Here is a 19,582-nt window from a genome sequence, read left to right as displayed (position 1 = left end):
AGAACACCGATTGGCGTTAAAAGAAAATAACAAAACAAATGGAAAGTAAATGTTCGAAAGGAAACTGTCCCGTGGTTAACTCGCGAAAAATAATCTTCCTTCCATTTCGAAGTTGTGGTGCATTGCAAACGGGAGAAACATTAGATAATAAGCCAGAAAGGGTACAAACTCGCTCTTTTGATTCGTTTGTAAAGTTCGGACAGCGTTGTTTAATTTTCGCACGGCAAATAGCTTTTGCTTTAGCTTAACAGTAGATTTTATCACAGTATTTTTTTTTTAATAAGTTGAAGAAAGCAGACACCTATCGGTTGGCGGCAAGAAAGTAGCATTTGCCAGCAACAAATATTTTTGGTAAATACTTTCTACGCAAGTCTGGTGAGATGAAAAGTATACATAGATAAAATAGCGTTACAGTGCACCGAAGGATTAATTTGGTTAAAGGCAAAACGCAGGTATCGAAAATAATCGCAGCATCGTTAAAACATTCACATACGCGTAACACATTTCCGACACGTTTTGTTATTCATTGTAGGTGGAATGACTAGCACTACAAAACTCAGTGGAATAGTGTAAGCCCCAAACCCGGTTGGCACAAAACCGGTCTATAATTAATCGAAAATACTTAAACATATACGCAACGAAGAGGTAGATAGTGAGAATGAACAAAAAGAGAAAACCATGGTCGGCAGTGGATTAATTGAACGAACTGAGCCTCTTAAAACCATACAAAAACGTATCTAATAATAAATACAAGTGCTACTCTTCTAATTGGAACGAATATCTATCAAGTTTGCTCCAATAATACAATAATACAGTACTCCTTGAAACAGTTACACCAAATATATATATACCGCGTACACGTCTACACTCTAAGTGACTTGAATTTACTAAAACCCTAGCCCTCCATCTGGCAGCAGAATCTGGCATGAAAGCGGGCGGGAGAAACCGTTTGCTTGCGTTTCCGGTTCCTTATTTTAAATTATATCTTGATTCATCATAGCTAAATGCGCCTTAACTGTTAAACTCAACCTTTTCCGTCCGCGGCCGTTAGTTTCGCAAATATTTGTTCCAAACATGCCAACATTCCAAAGTCTTGCTAAATTCTCGGGCGTTACCGTGTTGCTATCGGTGTGAGTTGATAAATTGGTTCTGCACATCCAAATGCACGCTTTCTCCTGCTCGGAGACCCCAACTCCGACAGCCGGTGGATAATAATGTTTTGATTTTATAGCTATTGAAACTAGTTTTGGCTAGCTAGAGCGGCAAATTTGTTATCTAGTGTAATGATGACTTTTGTTTTCCAAGCTCCTAACGATAATGAATGTGGCAAATGTGGGTAAGTTTCGCGGGTACATACGGGTACGCCATCTTTCAAGCGATACTTGGCCCTTACGTTTGATTATCTAGAAACTAGCGAATTTGTTCACCTTCATTTGGGTGGTTGGATAGCATAGGAGGTTTGATTTGGAGTCCAACTCCAAGGGTATTTACTCCCATCATTGTGTCTGCTGGGCAGACGGTGAGCTCCCGTTGGTGGCCGCTCCGTTGTCACCCGATGCGACCACCGTAGCCGTGGCGCCGGTGCTCGTCAGTGGTCAAATGCTTGTCTGCAGGAGACCCCGTTCGAGGTTGAAACACTCCAGCACCGAGGCACCGATGGAGCTGCGGCGCGTCAGCATCGACGTGACGATGGTCCACTTGTTCACCTTCGGATCGTACCGTTCGACGGAGTTGAGCGACGACGAACCATCGTTGCCACCGAGGGCGTACAGGAATCCGTTCGCTTCGACTACCTCGTGAGTTGACCTGGAAGGACAGGATAAGTGTTTTAATACTGTTTTATTTTATTTTCCACAGACGGAACTGACCTTCTCGAGTGCATCGCGCTGATCGGTTCCCAGGCGTTGGTTCGCAGATTAAACCGTTCCCCAGTCTGCATACACATCGTCCCGTCACTTCCGCCGATGCAGTAAAGGTAACCGTCTAGGGCGGCCACACCACAGCTGCTTCTGCGGGACGTCATACTCGGCACGGAGGACCAACTGCCGACGCGCGGATCGAACCGTTCCACGGACGATTGGTAGTTGCTCGAGTCAAACCCTCCGAGTGAGTAGATGCAATTGTCCAGCACCGCCACACGGCAGTACCGCCGGCGGGTGCTCATCGCCGGACAGGACGTCCAAACGCCGGTCAGTGGATCGTACCGTTCGACGCTGCTCAGACAGGACGCACCGTCGTACCCGCCGCACACGTACAGCAACCCATCGAAGGCGCACGTACCGAGACAGGACCGTTTCGTGCCCATCGGCGTGATGTGGGTCCACTCGTTCGTCAGCGGATTGTAGCACTCGGCCGTGGCCAGGTCGTTCTCGCCATCGTAACCGCCGACCACGTACAGTAGCTTCCGGAGCGAGGTGACACCGGCCCGCGATCTCCTCGAGAGCATCGGCGAGATCGTCATCCAGGCGTTCGTTTTCGGATTGTAGCACTCGCACTCGTTGTGGATCGCGAACAGACTGCCGCCGCCGACGGCAAAGATGTACGAGCGCATCCCCTCCGGTCGACGCTCGAGCGTACGCTGGCTCACAAGGGCACTGCGCTGCTCCGGCAGTAGATGGTACTTCATGGCCTCCAGGAGCAGCTCCTTGCAGTGCGATTCTTCGCGCACGAGCGCTTCCGTTTCGACGCAGTTCATGAGGAACTCGCGGCTGACCAGCGGCAGCCGGACGTGCGACATTAGCTCCGATATGTGCTTCTTACGCTCGCTGAGATCGTGCTTGATCCAGTTCAGCACGGCCACGAACACCTTTTCCTCGGAGCAGATGTTTAGCTGGCTGTTGGAAATTAAATCTTGCACCTGTCGAGGATTAGCAAAGAGGAAAAGTAAAAGACGTTTCAGAAATAACCTTTATAAGTAAAAGGAAATTAAGCCAGCTACAAATGGCCTATATTTTTAAGTAGAAGAGTTTTAATTTTGCAAAATTATACCTTATGTCAGGAGGTCAGGGATCATGAGAACAATCCCAACATAGATCGAATTACGGACCTAATTGAAATGCGTAACTTTGGGATTTAAAAACCATAGATAAAGTAACAAAAAGGATATTTTAATTACCCTTTCCGGCACAACGTTTAGCATCGTTTAAAACATAAAAAATGAAGTTTGATTTTCTCTATGATTTCAACTTCAAAGTCATAAAATTGGCCAATCGACAAATAAAAGCTAGGATTAGCATAAAATATTCAAAAAGGCCTTTCAAATAGCCATTTAGCGAAAACAGTAACAGTTTTCTTCTTTTTCTCTAAAGCTATATGGACACATCTTAAAGTTTGTTAAAGATTCTTCAGCAATGCAGCGTTTTAAGCGTAAATTGATTAAAACGTTCCAAACTTACTAAACATCGTCGATGAAAGCTACGACCTACAGTTCCTTATAAAATCCGTTTGTAAAATGGATAAAATTCCTAATAGAGTCAAGAGAATCGTTCGATTAATGGTTCTTTTATCAAATAGATGTTTAGTAAAACTATCAATAATTAAAATATATTTACAAATGATAAATGATGCTACTTTTTAACCATTAGATTTGAAAGAAGTTCTCTAGGACTGTTTTTTTGTGTATAAATCTCTATATATATAATTCTTGTGTCACGGTGTTAGTGTTCAAACTCCTCCTAAACGACTGAACCATTCAAACTCAAACTTTGCACACACGTTCCTTAGGTATGAGAATAGGTTTTTAACTAGGGTAAGTGCACCCATAGTGGATCTAGTGTTGCTATAAAATATAATGGTAAGAGAGCAAATATATCGAATGAAAACCCTTCAGTTTGTTTGCCATAGTACGTTGGCTTGTTTTATATAATTGTTATACCTCCCTCGGTATCGTATTTATTGTTATATAAAGTCCTTTTTGTTTGGTACAAAAATATAGTTGATCGATCCAATTTAGCAGAATAATAGAGTGTAATTAAGGTGATTGTAGCACTTTGGAGGCAACATCTAAATCTATCGCTTTAATGATTTCCATCGAAATGTACCGCAAAATTGTTTATTGTATTTCCAGGAAAGGAAAATTATGTCCCATTATTACTACCCAAAAACGTTAAGCCGTAATTGTCCGGTTCGAAGAATGGAACTTCAATAACACGCGCCTTAATGATGCTTTCCGTTATCGTCGTCGGTATGATGAAATGTCTCTTTGATTTACGGATCAGTTGAAAATCGAGTTTGCTACCAATCAAGCTGCTCTGGTGTAAAGGATCGTTATGTCGGTGCTGGCAATGCATTCGACTGTAAGATGAGGGATTTCCAGCAAATACTAACGATGCCTGGACGGCTTAATTAAGTTTTCTCGTCAAGCAAACAACCCGCCGTCCGGTTGTTGGGATCGAGTTGGGATAGTTAATTTATAGGCATCGTTCTCGTTCGTTGTGTTCGGGTTGTTCTTAGGCGGACCGAAAGCGAAACCGCGTTTGACGAACGGCACAGGGCCTGGATTCAGGTTGAACAAGTGTTGGCTCATAACAATCCTCGATAAGTTGTTTTTCTTTCGTTCCGGGAACCCACAGTTTTCTCTTCCATTTCCGAAAGGGGAGACCACACACGCTGTTGCCTAGCGTGTTGACATTCGCCGACACTTTCTGGGGCAACTTTTCCCCGTACCGAGTTCCGTGTGGCTTTTCCTTCTTCCCTTTTTGAGAAGTATGTTTGTTTATCGCGGTTCCCTGTTTCGGGAAGCAAGGCTCGGCACATGTCACCGTGCCGAGCACACCTCGCGAAAGTAGGAGCAAAGTCGTAAACCTATTTTCCTAACTGTTGGCCACGCACAAAATTGGCGTGAAGGTGGATGATTCATACACCTTCGCGTAAGGGCCTATGGATTGGGGATGGCCCCCCAAAAGGATACATCGTGCCACGCTTGGCGCTTGTTCAGTTGACCTGTTTGTTCGTTGTCTCCTTCATTTTGTTCATGGTTGTATTATTTAAAGCTCGCAGGCACGCATCGGCGAAGGCAACCATAATCGTTTTTTCGGGATGACTTGCGCCAACACGAACCCCTCCGTATCATATAACCCCCCTCTAACGGGTTCCTGTGTCCCCATATCTACCGGGAATCCGTTGGCAGCCCTCTGGACGGAAAAGGACGGTCGAGTATAAGTGAATGTTTATTTACCTCATTAAATCCCAGCAATAAAAACTCCTCGGTGCCGACGACTTGCTGGAAGTTCTGCAGGGCGTAGCGGTGGGATCGGGAGTGTAGCTCCTTGCACGAGTGGGCATCTGAAAGGAGAAAGGAGACGGGGGAGACGACCCCAAGATGAGACAGAGAAAATGGGTTTATGTGCGATGAACGGTAGGCGCGCTCCGAAACGTCCCAAACTCCCGTGGGCCAAGGCCACCCAGGGTACGCCAGGATGGTCGAATTCGAACGGCTGATTCGAACGGACGGAAAACCCGTCCGTCCGGTACGATAATACCGGGGCCCGATGTCGCTTTTCCGATGGAGATTATGGAAATGAAATTGTTTTCATCCAATTGACCACTTTGCTGGCGTTGGTGCGTGTCCTGGTATGCGTGTGGAATACCATTCGGATCTCAATGTGGCCATCTTTGGGCACCGGGAAAGAAGGGGATGCATAATTCAATTTCCATTCGTTCGCTCCAAAAGTCGTTAATTTGGCACGTTTCTTGCGAGAGTGAATTTTCAATTGTCCGTGAAAGTTGTCGGCTGATTAAATATCTGAAGGAATGGAAGTAATGATTACAATCCCGGCATCATTGTTCCAATGCTTCTTTAACTCTTTTCACGATGTTGCTTTTTAAAGCGGTACATCTTCGCACTCTCATATTTTTTTACTGAAAATATTAGTGAGCTGGAAAGGTTCTCCCCGGTCATAGTAGGAACTTGACCTCCAGCAAAGGTTCTTTCTAGCTATGTATATTTTATTAGCAAGGGTTTATCCATGACGGTCATGCGTAAAAAATATAGAAAGCATAGGTTACGTTTGATCATGGGAAAACTTTTTGGGGTAAACGAAACTTTGACCATAATTCACATCTTCGGACGGCCCATTGCGACGAAAAGAGAAACGTAAATGATTCGAAAGGATGGCACAATATGGTAAAACTTGTACCTTATGATCCTGCTTACGTTTTTGTATCAAAAGAGACAATTTTTTGTCTAATATTCCTTGCTTTGAATATTTATTGAGTTGACAATTTGTCAGATAAAATCTGTTAATTTAGCTTTCAAAATTATCTCATTTCCCATCGATTGAACTCAACATATTGGAAATAAAAAAAATCGTTCTAGGTTGAAATAATTTTACTTTTAAATATGTACGCAATAATATAATTTTATTCTTGAGAGTTCGGTCAACAGTTATGGCTAAATTTAGAAATCTAAATAAGTTGGTAAACCATTTATAAATGCAAGTGCAAAAAATACTACAGAGAGTACTAACAAAAAAATGGGGTACGGTTCTCTCCACTATCAACGTGTTACAGTTACCACATAACTGTAATCGATATACTACTAACGTAGTAATATAATTTTTAGATTAGTAAGAAAATTGTTGTATTTTTTAATTAAAATAGTCTTGAAACATTTTAGCAAAAACAATTCTGGGTTCCAAAGTTGGATTATGTTGGATTTGAGAAATCGTTAAATTACGATCAATGATAACAATTCCGATCAATGATTCACATGTCGTTCCATAATAATCAAATTGGCCATTTAACGGAGTTGCCCGTTGGCGAGCCGGCATCCAAAAGCAGTGGTCAATCGTTGAAACAATACGCAAATCCAATCAACCCAACGGGATTGCAGTTTTCTCACCCTTCCACCACCAAAGCACCAGACAAACGGTGCCCTTCCCCACCAATGGAGACCAATTAAGATGCATAACAAATACCGGAAGCTTATTGATGCACCGGTGGTGCCCGTTTCGAAACCGCGAATGCAGTGCGTCACGTACAAACGTACTCGCGCCGGACGATGGACGATTACGGTAACAATAAGGAACGTTGCACTTGCAACACGTGTTCTACACATGTCGTCGCCCTGTCTACGGCTGTGCCGCTTCGGTGCCAACGGAAAGTGGCAATTAAGTACCACAAAAAGGACCGCCCCACATGGCTACACGCACCGCGCGTTCGTAAATCATTTCGACGAAGGATAAGCCACCGATGGGGAAGGAAGGGAAAGTACTTTCCCAAGAACGCCAAAGAGAAGGTTGCTCACTGGTTGCTTGGATAACGGTGGTAAAGGTGTTTCGAGAAGCATAAGGTGGTCAGGCCAACGGTCCGTCGATGGGTGCTTTGACCGGATCAGATCAGCGAACAAATAGGATTGGGATGGTGGTTGGACGTTGCCTAATTTTGGCCGGCGGTGGGTAGGTTTGTGGTTGCGAACCAATCAAACCGTGGCCAAGGGCTACTGAACTACCCGATGAGCGCCGTAGCATGAAAGTGTGCTCGACTCACCTGCGAAACTTCGGATTCCCAGACAGTTTGAGGGATGCAGTTGGCGAAGCAAAAACTTGCAGCACGCCTCCCGTACGGACTGTATCTGAAGCAGGCTGGAAGCGGGCAGAAGTACCTGTAATTAAGGACCGTGTATACAAAAGGAAATTAGGATTAAATTGGTTATGACAGTTCAATGTAATGTAGGGAAAAATATCTTAATGAACCAAATGAAGAATTCAAGTAGATCTCTTAGTCCTCTAATAGAAAGATTGTTTCACATACCAATTTGAAGAAATGAAAGTTATAAGTCTATCCAGATTTTCTTGAAAGTCTCCAGCAAATTTCTGTGAGAGCTAGATGCGATTCTAATCTTCCTTAAAGAGTCTTCCAAATGCTAACAAATACAACGTTGTTCTGTTCGGCAGAGGCGGATCTACCTATGAGCGGACTGAGCGGCCGCGGGGCCCCCGAGCTTAAGGGGGCCCCGTGATGAAAACCCCAGATCGCAAAAATAACTACCGATTTTATTTATTCTCGCAGTGGTATACATATTTGATCAAAGTTATTGCCAGAATATGTTTTCATGAATCTTCTTTCTCATCTAATAATGTCCGTTTGACTTAAAATGCTCTCAATTTACGGTCTACTAATAAAAGTCTCCATTGCTACCCTTTTAAATTGTTTTCGTCGTCGCTGTTAAAACTGATAAAAAGATTTGATAATTTGAGAGCGATTTAAAAAAACCCTATTGCTATTTAGCACACATAAAAAACATCTGTGAAAAGTGATCTACATTTGCATTTACTTAAAAAAAAAGAAAAACATGACATTTACAGCAGAAAAATATTAAAATGAATAGTTTTCAATAGGTCGGTTTGGTTTAGGATGTTAGGATGTGGATTTATTTTAGATTCTTTGAATTAATATTTACTATAAGATATGTGACGCAGTTATGGATAATAACGAAAAGATGTATAGAATTTGTACCTATAAAAATTCATAGAGACTATATGCTGAAAATATGTATAAAGGATTGCAAGCTGTTGTAAAAAATGAATCCAATTTTGGCCATAGGTATAGAAACATTTAGAGCAATCGAAATGTATGGAGGGCCCCGTTTATCCAACCGCTTGGGGCCCCCGAACGGAATGATCCGCTTCTGCTGTTCGGTGGGAAACATGTCACCCATTATTTGGATGACGTGGCCTAATCAGAATATATATCCGACACACAATAATTGGATGACGTGCGGCCAACGTGTTAACTCAAAGCGACTATTTTCTCGCTAGATTTCCTCGAAAGCCTTTAGTTAATTTCTTCGAGGACAAGAACCTCGTTCCTAAGCTTACTTAATCTCCCCTCGCTGGGTGTTAACTAGAATACGCCACTCGACTCACCTGAACGTTATCCTCGGTAATGGTAATCTCCCCGCTGTAGGCATACTCGATGAGCTGCTTCAGCGAGGACGGGTCAATGTCGTGCAGCGTGACCACGTCGCAGTTCCGTTCGAGCATGTCATCTAGAGAGAAAGATATTCAATATTCCAAACATTAACAGTCGGCCGGAGAAACGTGTTCGGGGGAATCCGATAATTGAATTCACTACCGGTGACGGTGATTTTCACCGTACCGGAGCGCTTTTTCGGTCCACTGGCTGTAACAAGACCAGAGGTGGAGTTGTTGCCCCGCATGGTGGCGGCTCAGGCCCGGGAACACCTACCGTTGAACATGGCGTAGAAGTACGGCGAAACGGAGGCCAGTATCACTTTGTGTGCATTGATCGTTTCGCCTCCAACTTCGAGCGTGACATCGCAGAGCTGCAACGAGCAAGGGGAGGGAAAAAAAAGGATAATGTTAACACTGGACCAATGGAGTGGACCCAACACATTCTCGAAAACGAACAACGCAGGAGACGGAGTTTGTCCGAAATGGTAAATCCTGTTGAGCTGAGGATCGGGTTCCGTGTGGGGTTTTATGTTTCATCTGACCACCGTCACCAACTCAACCGGGGCGTTGCCTGGCGAAACCTTTGACAAATATTGCAGCACCGCGTATGCGTGCAGTTTAGCGGCTCCCAACCACCCACCCCCCTACCGGAGGGTGGTACGGAAATTTGATTGCCATAATTTGACTGTTGAACCTGTTGGCCGGCATTGCGTGGGGGATTGCGACCCAAGCTTCGGGCAACCAAAGTGCAAACGATGTCTGGCCGGGCTGGGGATTTTGTGAATTGGTTTTGGTTTCTCACCTGCGTGTTCTGGCGCATCCGGTTGATGGCGGAAAAGGACGCTATGCAGTGGCCCGGGTTCTGGTGGTGGGCCTGGGGCAGTATGTCGTCGTTCGACATGTTCGGTGGGCTGAGATCGCTCGGTGTTTGCGTAGAGTTGCATGTTACAGTGGTGACATCCTCCCCGTTTGCCGTTTCCGTGCCTACCGGGGACCTGCCGGAATGGGGAGAACCGAAAGGGGGGGAGAGTTTGTTATGTATGCAACTATGTTGTATTGGGAATGTGGGGGGAAACACAAATTCTGTTTCAAATTGATGGAGTTATATGTTTGACACAAACGCTTATCGTGGGATTTGTTGATACGAATGAGATCCAAATATAAGGTTTAAGTTTGAGCAGTTAAAGAGGACCTAGGTCTAGAATGAATTCTGTTCTTAAGTAAGGTCTTTTTGAATATCTTTCATGATATTTTAAGTGCAGTCTTTCCCAGATCCTGCTTATATTTTCACAACTAAGACATTTTCGAATGGAATATCTCAAGTATTTAGGTATGTATTTTAAATACTTTACGTATCTTAAATGTCGCCAATTATTTGGTAAATTATCCCACACTTTTAAACGTTTTTATGATCTTTTATATTTAAATTAATTTTTATTGAAAGTTCTAATTTTTGGAGTGTTTGGCCTCACTATTACACCGTTTATTCTCGTTTTTTCTACTAACGTTTGTATTAAAAAAAAATAGACAAATTTTCATCGGTGATAGGAAAAAAGTTAACCAAGCTAATTGAATGAAGTAAATTTTATTGTAATGTTACATTTATGAAGTACTTCCAAAAAATATTGCGACGGCCAGCCGTCCTTAAGGTCTTTGGCCGAAACTTTAGCCATAGCCGACAAAACCAGTCGTGTAAGAAAGTTTTTCAGTTATTGTGAGGCATTCATAATCTAATGGTACTACGTTTGGACTTTAAAATGTTGGAATATGTCCTGCTTTGAAGGTTTTAAAATGTTTTTTGTTTGGTTGTAGTTGATAGGCATACGGAGGGTTTGTAGTGTGGGGTATTTCAATTATATTTGACCCGTTCGACTCCTCCGATGCTCTTTGCGCATGATTTATTGTGACCAGGTATGTCAGACCCACTGAATCGTACTCTTTATGATGTTATCTGATAAAGTTGCATAATTCCTTCTTCGTACGCTGGAAGTCTTGATAAGAAGAACAGCGACTTTGTGCAAATTCTTCTCGCTGGTTTTCAGCCACGATATGGCGTTCTATGGGAGTTAAGGGATCTCAACACATTTTAAATATACTGTAACAAGCTTCAAAAGCAACATAAAGTACCAGTGTTTTTTTACCACTTGTTGCTATCTGGCTTTAAATAATCTTTGGTCACGTGGTCCGCGATAAATCTGGATGTTTTAATACACAATCGAACGTAGATGGTTTAATGACCACGGCGGATTCAATTGAAATGATACAGTTGTCAAACTTGATCTAAATTTAAGAGAAATGCTACTCGTTGATTTGCCTTTAACAGAAAGTTGCTAGCATTTTCCGGTTTTTCATGGAAAGTTGTTAAAATTTGCCTATTTTTTTAATGCAAACGTTATTTAGGTATTTATACAAAAATCAAACATACAATTCAACCTTTTTAGATAGTTGCATCCTTTAATTTTTACAAAATGTAAACGATTGTCTCATGTATGATATTACTCATCCTTTAGAATCAGACGTACGAAAAAGAACACTTTTAGAGTATCAGTTGAAGAAGATAGTTTATCCTTTTCGTCAGTAATTCACCCGAGAACATCTGTCGCCAGTAAATTTCTATTATCTAGTGGACCACCATACTTTCTTTTTCCCATTAGCAAGCATTTCCCGTCCTGCCTATTTGCATACACCGCTGGAACCGCCGTAGGAAAGCTCTCGAGATAAAAGCCATCCCACTCGAAACTTTACTGCGAAGATGGATTGCCGGAGTGCGAGTGGAAACAAAAACTGCCGCATGCCAAATCAACTGCGACAGTTGTAAAACGTATACCACCCTGCGGAATTCCGGTCGCCTTGAGGAAGGCACACATAGGGCGCCAACCAGAGCGGAGAGAGCGTGTGTCCTTTTCAAATCGATAGCATGTTTCCCGTGTCGGATGATCCAATAAGGCGCGGGTGTTGTAAAGGACACCGGAAACCACTCTGCAAAACCGACGAAAGATAGGATACGGCGGAGCATTGGCTTGGAGCACCGTTTTACATTGGGGTTTTCTGTCTTTCGTGAGCGATTTTTGCTGTATTCCTTTCATTCCTTGCCAGAGCCTCTAACCTCAAATCTGTTTGTCATGGGCGCTTGGTAGGCGCCATCAGGCTAACTTTCGAGAGGGCCCTGCGTTGGCACAAAATCCAAAAAGGTCCGTCGCAAAACGGAGTGACTGGTTGGTTTACTGGAAGCAAATGCCAGCTTGCCGGTTTGTTTTTAGACATAATAGATAGTCCTTCGTTATTCCTTAGAAAAGTTAGAGCGTAGAAGGTTTTTTTGTAAGTAAAAAAAATGTAAACTGGAGTGGTTTGTTAGTTTTAGAAAAAATGGATGCATAATAATGGTCTGCCTTGCTATACTGGTTCTACTGGAAAATAAAATTTTTAGAAATAGTTCATAAGACCATATTTTATCTAAACCTGATCTAAACCTAGAAACCCATGTCATACAACCGGGTTTGATTCCCTTGCGGGTTTCAACTTTTCAAACGAACTATAATTACGATTCAGAAGCTTCGACAGTACTTATAAAGTTAGTCTTAATTTGCGGCTTGTTTCGGGTCAACTATAGAACAGAGCACCCGAATGCTCATTAGCCTAACGAACCTTTCTGGTACGATCAACCGTTTCCAACACCCAAGGGGAAATAAACCATTGCAAGCTTTTTCAACTTTTAATGATAGATTTAAATTTTTCATTCGAGAGTCGTGGTGGGCATTTATAAAATAAGTTCCCTGTGATCGCTGGACCACAGTTGCAGTCGGCTTTCGGAGGCAGCTAGAGTTGCCATCTGGTTGGGGATCATGCTTAGTCTGATAAAACTGAGCCCCCGGTGGAACGTGCACGATCGGCGTGATTCGTTTCGGTTGCAGCTCGTTTGCCTGAAGTATCTCGGCCTGTGGCCACCGGAAAATTCGGACGAGCAAACCCGTCAACGCTACATCGTGTACGGTTGGGCGTTGCGGGTCGTGTTTCTTCACATGTACGTCGTGACCCAGGTGTTGTACTTCAAGGATGTGAAGGATATAAACGTAAGTCGCGATATACGCGGTATTAGGGATCAATCTCTGACAGGATTTAGTGCGTGTTTGTTTGGTTTTTTATAGGACATCGCGAACGCATTGTTCGTGCTGATGACGCAAGTGACGCTGGCCTTCAAGTTGGAGAAGTTTAACTATAATATCGGCCGGATTCAGGCGTGCCTGAGGAAGCTCAACTGTACGCTCTATCATCCTAAATCTCAAGTGGAGTACAGGTACTACAAGGAAATGGCCGTGGGCACTTGAACGTTGAGAAATTTACAGCTGGTTTTGCTCTTTTTCCATATCTTCCACCTCCCCCCTCTCGAAGGCCCGCGCTTCAATCCATGAGCGAAGTATTCTGGTTGATGATCTTTCTGATGTTCCTCGCCATTTTCACCATCGTCGGGTGGACGGTATCGCCGGCCTTTGACAACGAGCGGCGGCTGCCGGTGCCGGCCTGGTTTCCCTTCGACTATCAACGCTCCAGCACGACGTACGCCCTGCTGTTCCTGTATCAAACGATCGGCATCGTCATGAGCGCCACGTACAACTTTTCCACCGACACCATGTTCTCCGGTCTGATGCTGCACCTGAAGGGACAAATCGAGCGGCTCGGGAGTATGGTGCAGAAGGTGCGCGGTGGTTTAGGGAAATGCCGTAACAAGGTAATAAAGTGTGACTATATCATTTCGTGTGTTTCATCTTTAGTTAGGTCACGAAGAGCCGAGGGAACGTGAAGGAGCGATCCAACCGTACAAATGTGATGACGAGTGGAAAGCAATACGGGCGAGAATCGAACACCATTCGAAAACGCAAGGAAAAACATACTCCGAGGTAATCGAATGTGTGCTGTTCCACAAGAATATTCTGAGGTAGGAAAAGCGCCCGAGATTTGCCCCCATTCGGGGCCGATTAAAAGAGATCGTTGTCTGAATTTTATCATCGTTTCCGCACAGCTTCATCGATGAGGTGCAGGACATTTTCCACCCGTCGATCTTTGCCCAAGTGTGCGCCTCCGTTATAATACTTTGCATGACGCTGCTGCAGGCCACGGGGGACGACACGACGATGGCAGAGCTGCTGTCCTGTGCGCTGTATCTGCTGGTGATGACGTCGCAGATTTTCATCTTCTGCTACGTCGGAAATGAAATTTCATACGCGGTCCGTACAACCGGCGGACCGGATTCCGGAGCGAACACATCGGAGGGTTTATTCGTTTTCATTGTTATTCTAACATTCTTTTTTACAGACCAATCAGTTCACGGAGTTTGTCGGATTTTCCGATTACTTCAAGTTTGATAAAGCGACCGGCAAGGCAATTGTATTTTTCATGCAAATGTATGCAATCAACAGAGAGTGAGAGAGGGAGAGAGAAAGATGAATAAATGTTTTTCTTATTTCGAACAGGACCATGAAGGACGTGCACATTAAAGTGGGAACCGTGTTGAAAGTCACATTAAACCTGCACACTTTTCTTCAGGTAACGATCGTTTCAAAAGAGATTATCTTAATTCCTGACTATAAAAATCACAATTGCTATCTCATTTATCAAGATCATGAAGCTGTCCTATTCCTATTTGGCCGTGCTGCAGAGTATGGAATCAAAATGAAAGTCTGCATTCCTGATTGATTCCTTGCCAGCAGGTTTCCAGTAGAATACAGTGGCTTTATTGTTTTTCATCTAATCTCTTTTTATATTTTCCATTCTCTGTTAAAAAGTAAGGCATCAAAATCTTCTTGAGTTATTTTTAATTATTATTCCTTAGGATGCTTTTTTGTTGTAATTCTTGTTTAATGGTATATTTTGGAGTTAATATGGTGATGCAGTTTTAATTTCAATAGCTAGGTTTGATATTATTATGTAACATTTTTTAACTCTGAACTCATACTTTTCAGTAGTCTGATGAAAATCAATTTAGGATTCCAAGGTTGTAATAATTTAAACTTGTATGGTATGGTACGAGTTTGGTTTATATGGCGATGTTTACGAAAGTTCATATAAGTAGTCTTTGTGCAATCAACCGCTAAGGTGTTTTTTTCACGCTTTTTAAATCAGCATCATCCCACAAAAGTCCAATTAATTTGCAACCAATCACTAAGATGATTGAGAGACAAACAAATACAACTTAAATAAAATACCTAATTTAAATGAAATAAAATGGTAGTGTGTTTTGATAAACAAATAACAGTGGACGTTTAGAGCAATCTGGAGCTTATTATCGAGGTTCATAATCTAAAATAAAAGATTGAAATACATTTTTTTTATTTATTAAAATTAACATAGAAGATATAGCTTTTTTAAAAAATTCTGTTTTTGTAATAGTAAATTAAACCGTAGTTCTTTAAAGCTGAACTTATTCTACTGATTATGGAATTAATTTGTATAGATTTGAATGAATTTAGTTTGATAAGAGTTTTTGAAAAAATAAACATATTACAAGGTCAAATAGTTCATGTTGCTATTGTTCAAAGTAGTTATCTTTTCATGGATTCATACGAATCACATTTTATAAAAAATAATACTCCATGTCAGCCAGCCTCCAGCCATCATCAACTTCAACGATGGGCGATGGTCGAGTATCTTGTAATGAATTCAGTATCAAAATCGTGGCTGAAGCGCAAAAAAAAGTGAAGCAAAGCAGACATACTATCATCGAATCTCTTTGAAGTCTCTTGCCTTCGAGTGCTCTAGTACCCGTCATCGACAACTACTCCAGTATGTCTAGACGCCACCTCCTAAGGTCGAGAAACGCCACAGGCTCACACCATATCCCCGGTTTTCTGTCCGCTTCCACCTCACCCTATTTACGACACATTAAACTTACGTGTTGGATTTGACGGGCAAGAACATTTTTTTGTTGCACGCGACCAGCTTAGAGAGATGCTTGATGAGAAAGATTTTCACTTTCAGCGTGCATATTCGGCGAGGCGCCGCGACGGCCGTCGAAGTGGAGGGCTCTTCAGAGGTGGAGCCGGTAGTGTTGGCACGCTGCGCGTTCGGGCCGCCGGAAGCTGTCGGATCTGAACACTCCGAATGGCCTTGCTTCGAGGGGCCTGCTGGCGTCGGATCGTCGGAACCGTCGGCACTGGCGTTACACGAGAGGAGCTCGAAATGGCTGGGCCCACTTGGGTCGCCCAAGTCGAAGGTCGCACTGTCGCTGATGTCGGCTACGGTGGTGGTTATCACCTGTGGCGAGGCTGAGGCGGAGGCAGCAACAGCAGCAGCGGCAGCAGCAGCGGAGTGAGTGGTTGCATGGATCGAAGCAAGCGACGCGAGCCGGGCGATGGCAAGCTTAGGCTGCTGCGATGAGGCGGCTGGTTTCGGCAGGGCTTGGTCCGGCTCGTCCGTCGGCTCGGCGGATCGCGAGCATCGGATCAACTTCGCGCAGCTGTTGAGGGAAGCGGACGAACCCGACGCGGTGGGCGATCGTGCACAGGAACGATCCACTTTTACCACAGTTACCCGCACGGGCACAACTTTCCCCGAGAGGAGCGGGGATTTTTCTGAACACTCACAACTGGCACCGGAAGTCCTTGCTTAAATCCGTACGACACAGTTTAACATATCCTTTCGACTTGCACTCGGTGGTTAACCGGATCTATCCTACGTTGGCATGCATCCAGATAAAGCCAACATTCACCAACGCCTCACGATGTATAATGATGGATTCTGGAAAGAAAATCAAGCGAAAGGAAAAGAATGAATAAAATTTCCCAGACACCATCGGTCCGGCGAAAGGCAGCACCATCTGAATAACTAAGTATCGTTCATGTGCGTGATGGTGGAATGATAAACTGCTCGCCAACCCATCGCTACATGGTTCATTAAAACGGCTTATCCGAGAACCGACCGCGATAAATTATTCAGCTCACTCCGGCGCAAAACATTCGTGTCCGACTGTCGACGGACGAATGTTGGGCTCCGAAAACACATATATTCCGTTGCTGAAGATACTGATTAAATGTTTAACATACGACCCTTTGTAAACGGGGTGGGATAGGAGCACAGCAATATCAGTTAAATTAAACAGAGGTGAACCGTTCGTACGATAAAATGTCGAGAAAGATAGCAAACTGAATGAAATCATTGTGTTTACGTGAGATTCTTTTGCACACGAAATTCAACCAGGCGGAAAATGTTTCTGTTTTATCAATTTCTTCTGATTTCAAATTAAATGAGTTTTATGGATTTATCTTAGCGGTGAATGGACAGGATAAAAATTTCCGAACATGAAAAATCAAACGAAAAGAAAATATAACTTTTTTTAAATTAATTATTCCCTAGATTTAAGTTGATGGTTAAAACTATGTTTGGCGAATAAACGATTTTTAAATATTTTAATTCATCCCATGAACCTGCTCGTAATGCCATTAACTAGCTTTTTACAAAATAGTATTTAAAGAATGCTTTCCACAACCATGGTCATAAATACCACAATCAAGGCAGCCACACCTTTCGGATTTCTGAACTAAACCAGGTCGAATCCAAATGGCTTTCGTGTGGGTTGGGCTGCTGCACTCCGCGGCTTCTGGCTTCCGTACCGAGGCGATTGCAAAATAAAAGCCTCGCTTATGCAGTGCGTGCGCCGAGGCTTCCCGGTTTGACCGGCTGGCAAATTAGGCCAGGAAGCAACAAGCGTCTTCGGACACACCCATGCCGGGTCGTTGTCCATGCCGGTATGTGCATCGGACTGTCAACAAATGGGATTATGGTTGCTCAGCTTCAAACGGCGGGTGCATTCGGGAGGGCGCGGTGTGGCCCAATGGCCTACATTTGCATTCGGGACGATTGTGTGTGCAGTTTTCCCCTCCACACACGAGCCGGTACCGACCGGTAGAATGTTTCGGAAGGGGAGGTGGAGGGCACGAACACATGTTGCACGTCACGCCGGTGCTCGAACAGTGGCGTGTGAACCTCCGGCAGCGGGACTGAATGCTTCGCTGCCCACAGCTTGATTGCAATTTCATCGTCAACACAACGTTTATTTCTGAAGGGGTGAAGATAATTATTTGTGATTGCTATGTCGAATATCAATAAATGATAAATAAAATCTGGCTCTAAAAAGAAAGACACCTGAGTATATTATCGACAGATCTACGCTCCGAAGTTAGTTAGTTCTTGGAGCGTCCAATTTGGAAATGGTCACCGAAAGAAAAACAATACTTTTTTAGAAAGCTTCATTCGTCTGCATTGGTTTTCGATTCTTCTACTGCATCCGGTTCTGTTGCCTCCTGTTTAGTGTCTTCGTCATCCAGCTCCATAGGTTCACAGTCGTTCTGAGCCCAGAGGCAACAGTTATCGCAATCGTGAAAGCTCACGTATTCACCCAGGAAGAGGAAAACTGCCCGCGGAATGATCTTCTCCTTGATGTAGTACCCCTGCTGGAAGTCATTATGCGCCAGCGCGTACTGCAGATCCGGATCGTCGATCTCGCGCATCTGCTTTTCCGGTTGGAAAAACTCAAAAAACGATCCACCCGCATCGTCCTCCGGCGGCTCCGAGGCTGCCTTCTCGACGAGATTGTGTCCCGACTTCCAATCGATCTCGCACCCAACGCTGCGGTGTATTACGAACCCTTCGAAACTCGCCGGATCGCTCTCGTCCGGTGCGCACCGCAGGATGTACTCCTTCGTTAGCACCTCGTTGGTAAAGTAGGCATTGTCGCTAGCGAATTGGAACTCGAGCAAGAAGCTCGGTTCGGGCTCGTTTTTCAACACGCACCGGATGTCCGTGAGCGACTTCAGTGCCGGTTCGTCCGCTTCTCGGATGAAACCCTCCAACAGGCTCGCCTTCAGCACCGCCAGCCAGAACTCCGGGATGCCCGACGGTTGGTCGGCGGCATCGGCACCGGCACCGCCGTCCGGTTCGGGCACCTCGAGCCCATTCACAAGGCGCGAAATTGCACCGTGACACTGGTTGAACTCGTCCTGGAACGCGACCTCCATCGCGTGCGCCTTCTTGTGGAAGTCGGCCTCCTTGTGGATAATCTGCATCTGCCATTTACGCAACGCGTGCACCTTGGCCCGGATGCCAGCGGGAATGGGGGCCGGTTTGTCCAGGCCCGTCTCTATCTGCTTGATGCGACGCTCGATGTCCGAGATTTGCTCCAACAGCGTCGCTTCGGAGGTTAAATCTTGTGGTGGCGCCGGTTTGGAAGGCGCGTTCAGTTCGTCCCCGGCAGCACTTGCGGAATCCATCTCTGAAGTGTGCTTCTAATCGAAGGTACCACAATGGACTTGACTTGACAGAATCTTTTAGTGAACTGGTGTATCGATAAACTTACAGGACTACTATGATCAATTGGGGTAGAATATGTTAAACATGTAGCAACGCTGTCGATTCGATTTGACAAGTTTAGGCACCCTTTACTAAGATTTTAGGTAAAATATTGAATTAAAACTAACTTCTAGAAACAAGTTCCTCGGTAATAAAATCGCTCCGTTACTTGGCGATAGAAAATGCTTAGATACAACCTATCATAATTCGTCCAATTTTCCCTTAAACGTCCTGCGCCCCAACAACAATATTAGGATCATCAAATATGGATACGATGGTTTGATGCGCAACACGTCAATTTCAAGGACCTAGCGGCAAGAAGTAAGCCC

General features: G+C 44.1%; 2 protein-coding genes across 2 annotated transcripts; both read right to left on the bottom strand.

Annotated features, from left to right (window-relative positions):
* Positions 1-1,595: 1,595 nt before the first annotated feature.
* On the bottom strand, positions 1,596-15,827 carry LOC131264770 (kelch-like protein 17). Its single transcript, XM_058267039.1, has 8 exons — positions 15,802-15,827; positions 9,718-9,910; positions 9,190-9,286; positions 8,868-8,989; positions 7,489-7,603; positions 5,177-5,283; positions 1,869-2,857; positions 1,596-1,806 (listed from the first exon to the last, which is right to left on the bottom strand). The coding sequence occupies exons 1-8, from the start codon at positions 15,825-15,827 to the stop codon at positions 1,596-1,598; spliced, it is 1,860 nt and encodes a 619-aa protein (XP_058123022.1).
* A 2,327-nt stretch (positions 15,828-18,154) lies between these two features.
* Positions 18,155-19,174, bottom strand: LOC131264152 (nucleosome assembly protein 1-like 1). The gene has a single exon (XM_058266441.1). It carries the CDS (start codon positions 19,172-19,174, stop codon positions 18,155-18,157), a length of 1,020 nt encoding a protein of 339 aa, XP_058122424.1.
* Positions 19,175-19,582: the final 408 nt, after the last annotated feature.

Source organism: Anopheles coustani, chromosome 2 (genome assembly GCF_943734705.1).
Source record: "Anopheles coustani chromosome 2, idAnoCousDA_361_x.2, whole genome shotgun sequence".
Classification (NCBI taxonomy): Eukaryota; Metazoa; Arthropoda; class Insecta; order Diptera; family Culicidae; genus Anopheles; species Anopheles coustani.
The sequence above is the reverse complement of the archived record's forward strand: the minus strand, read 5'-3'. Positions and strand labels throughout refer to the sequence as shown.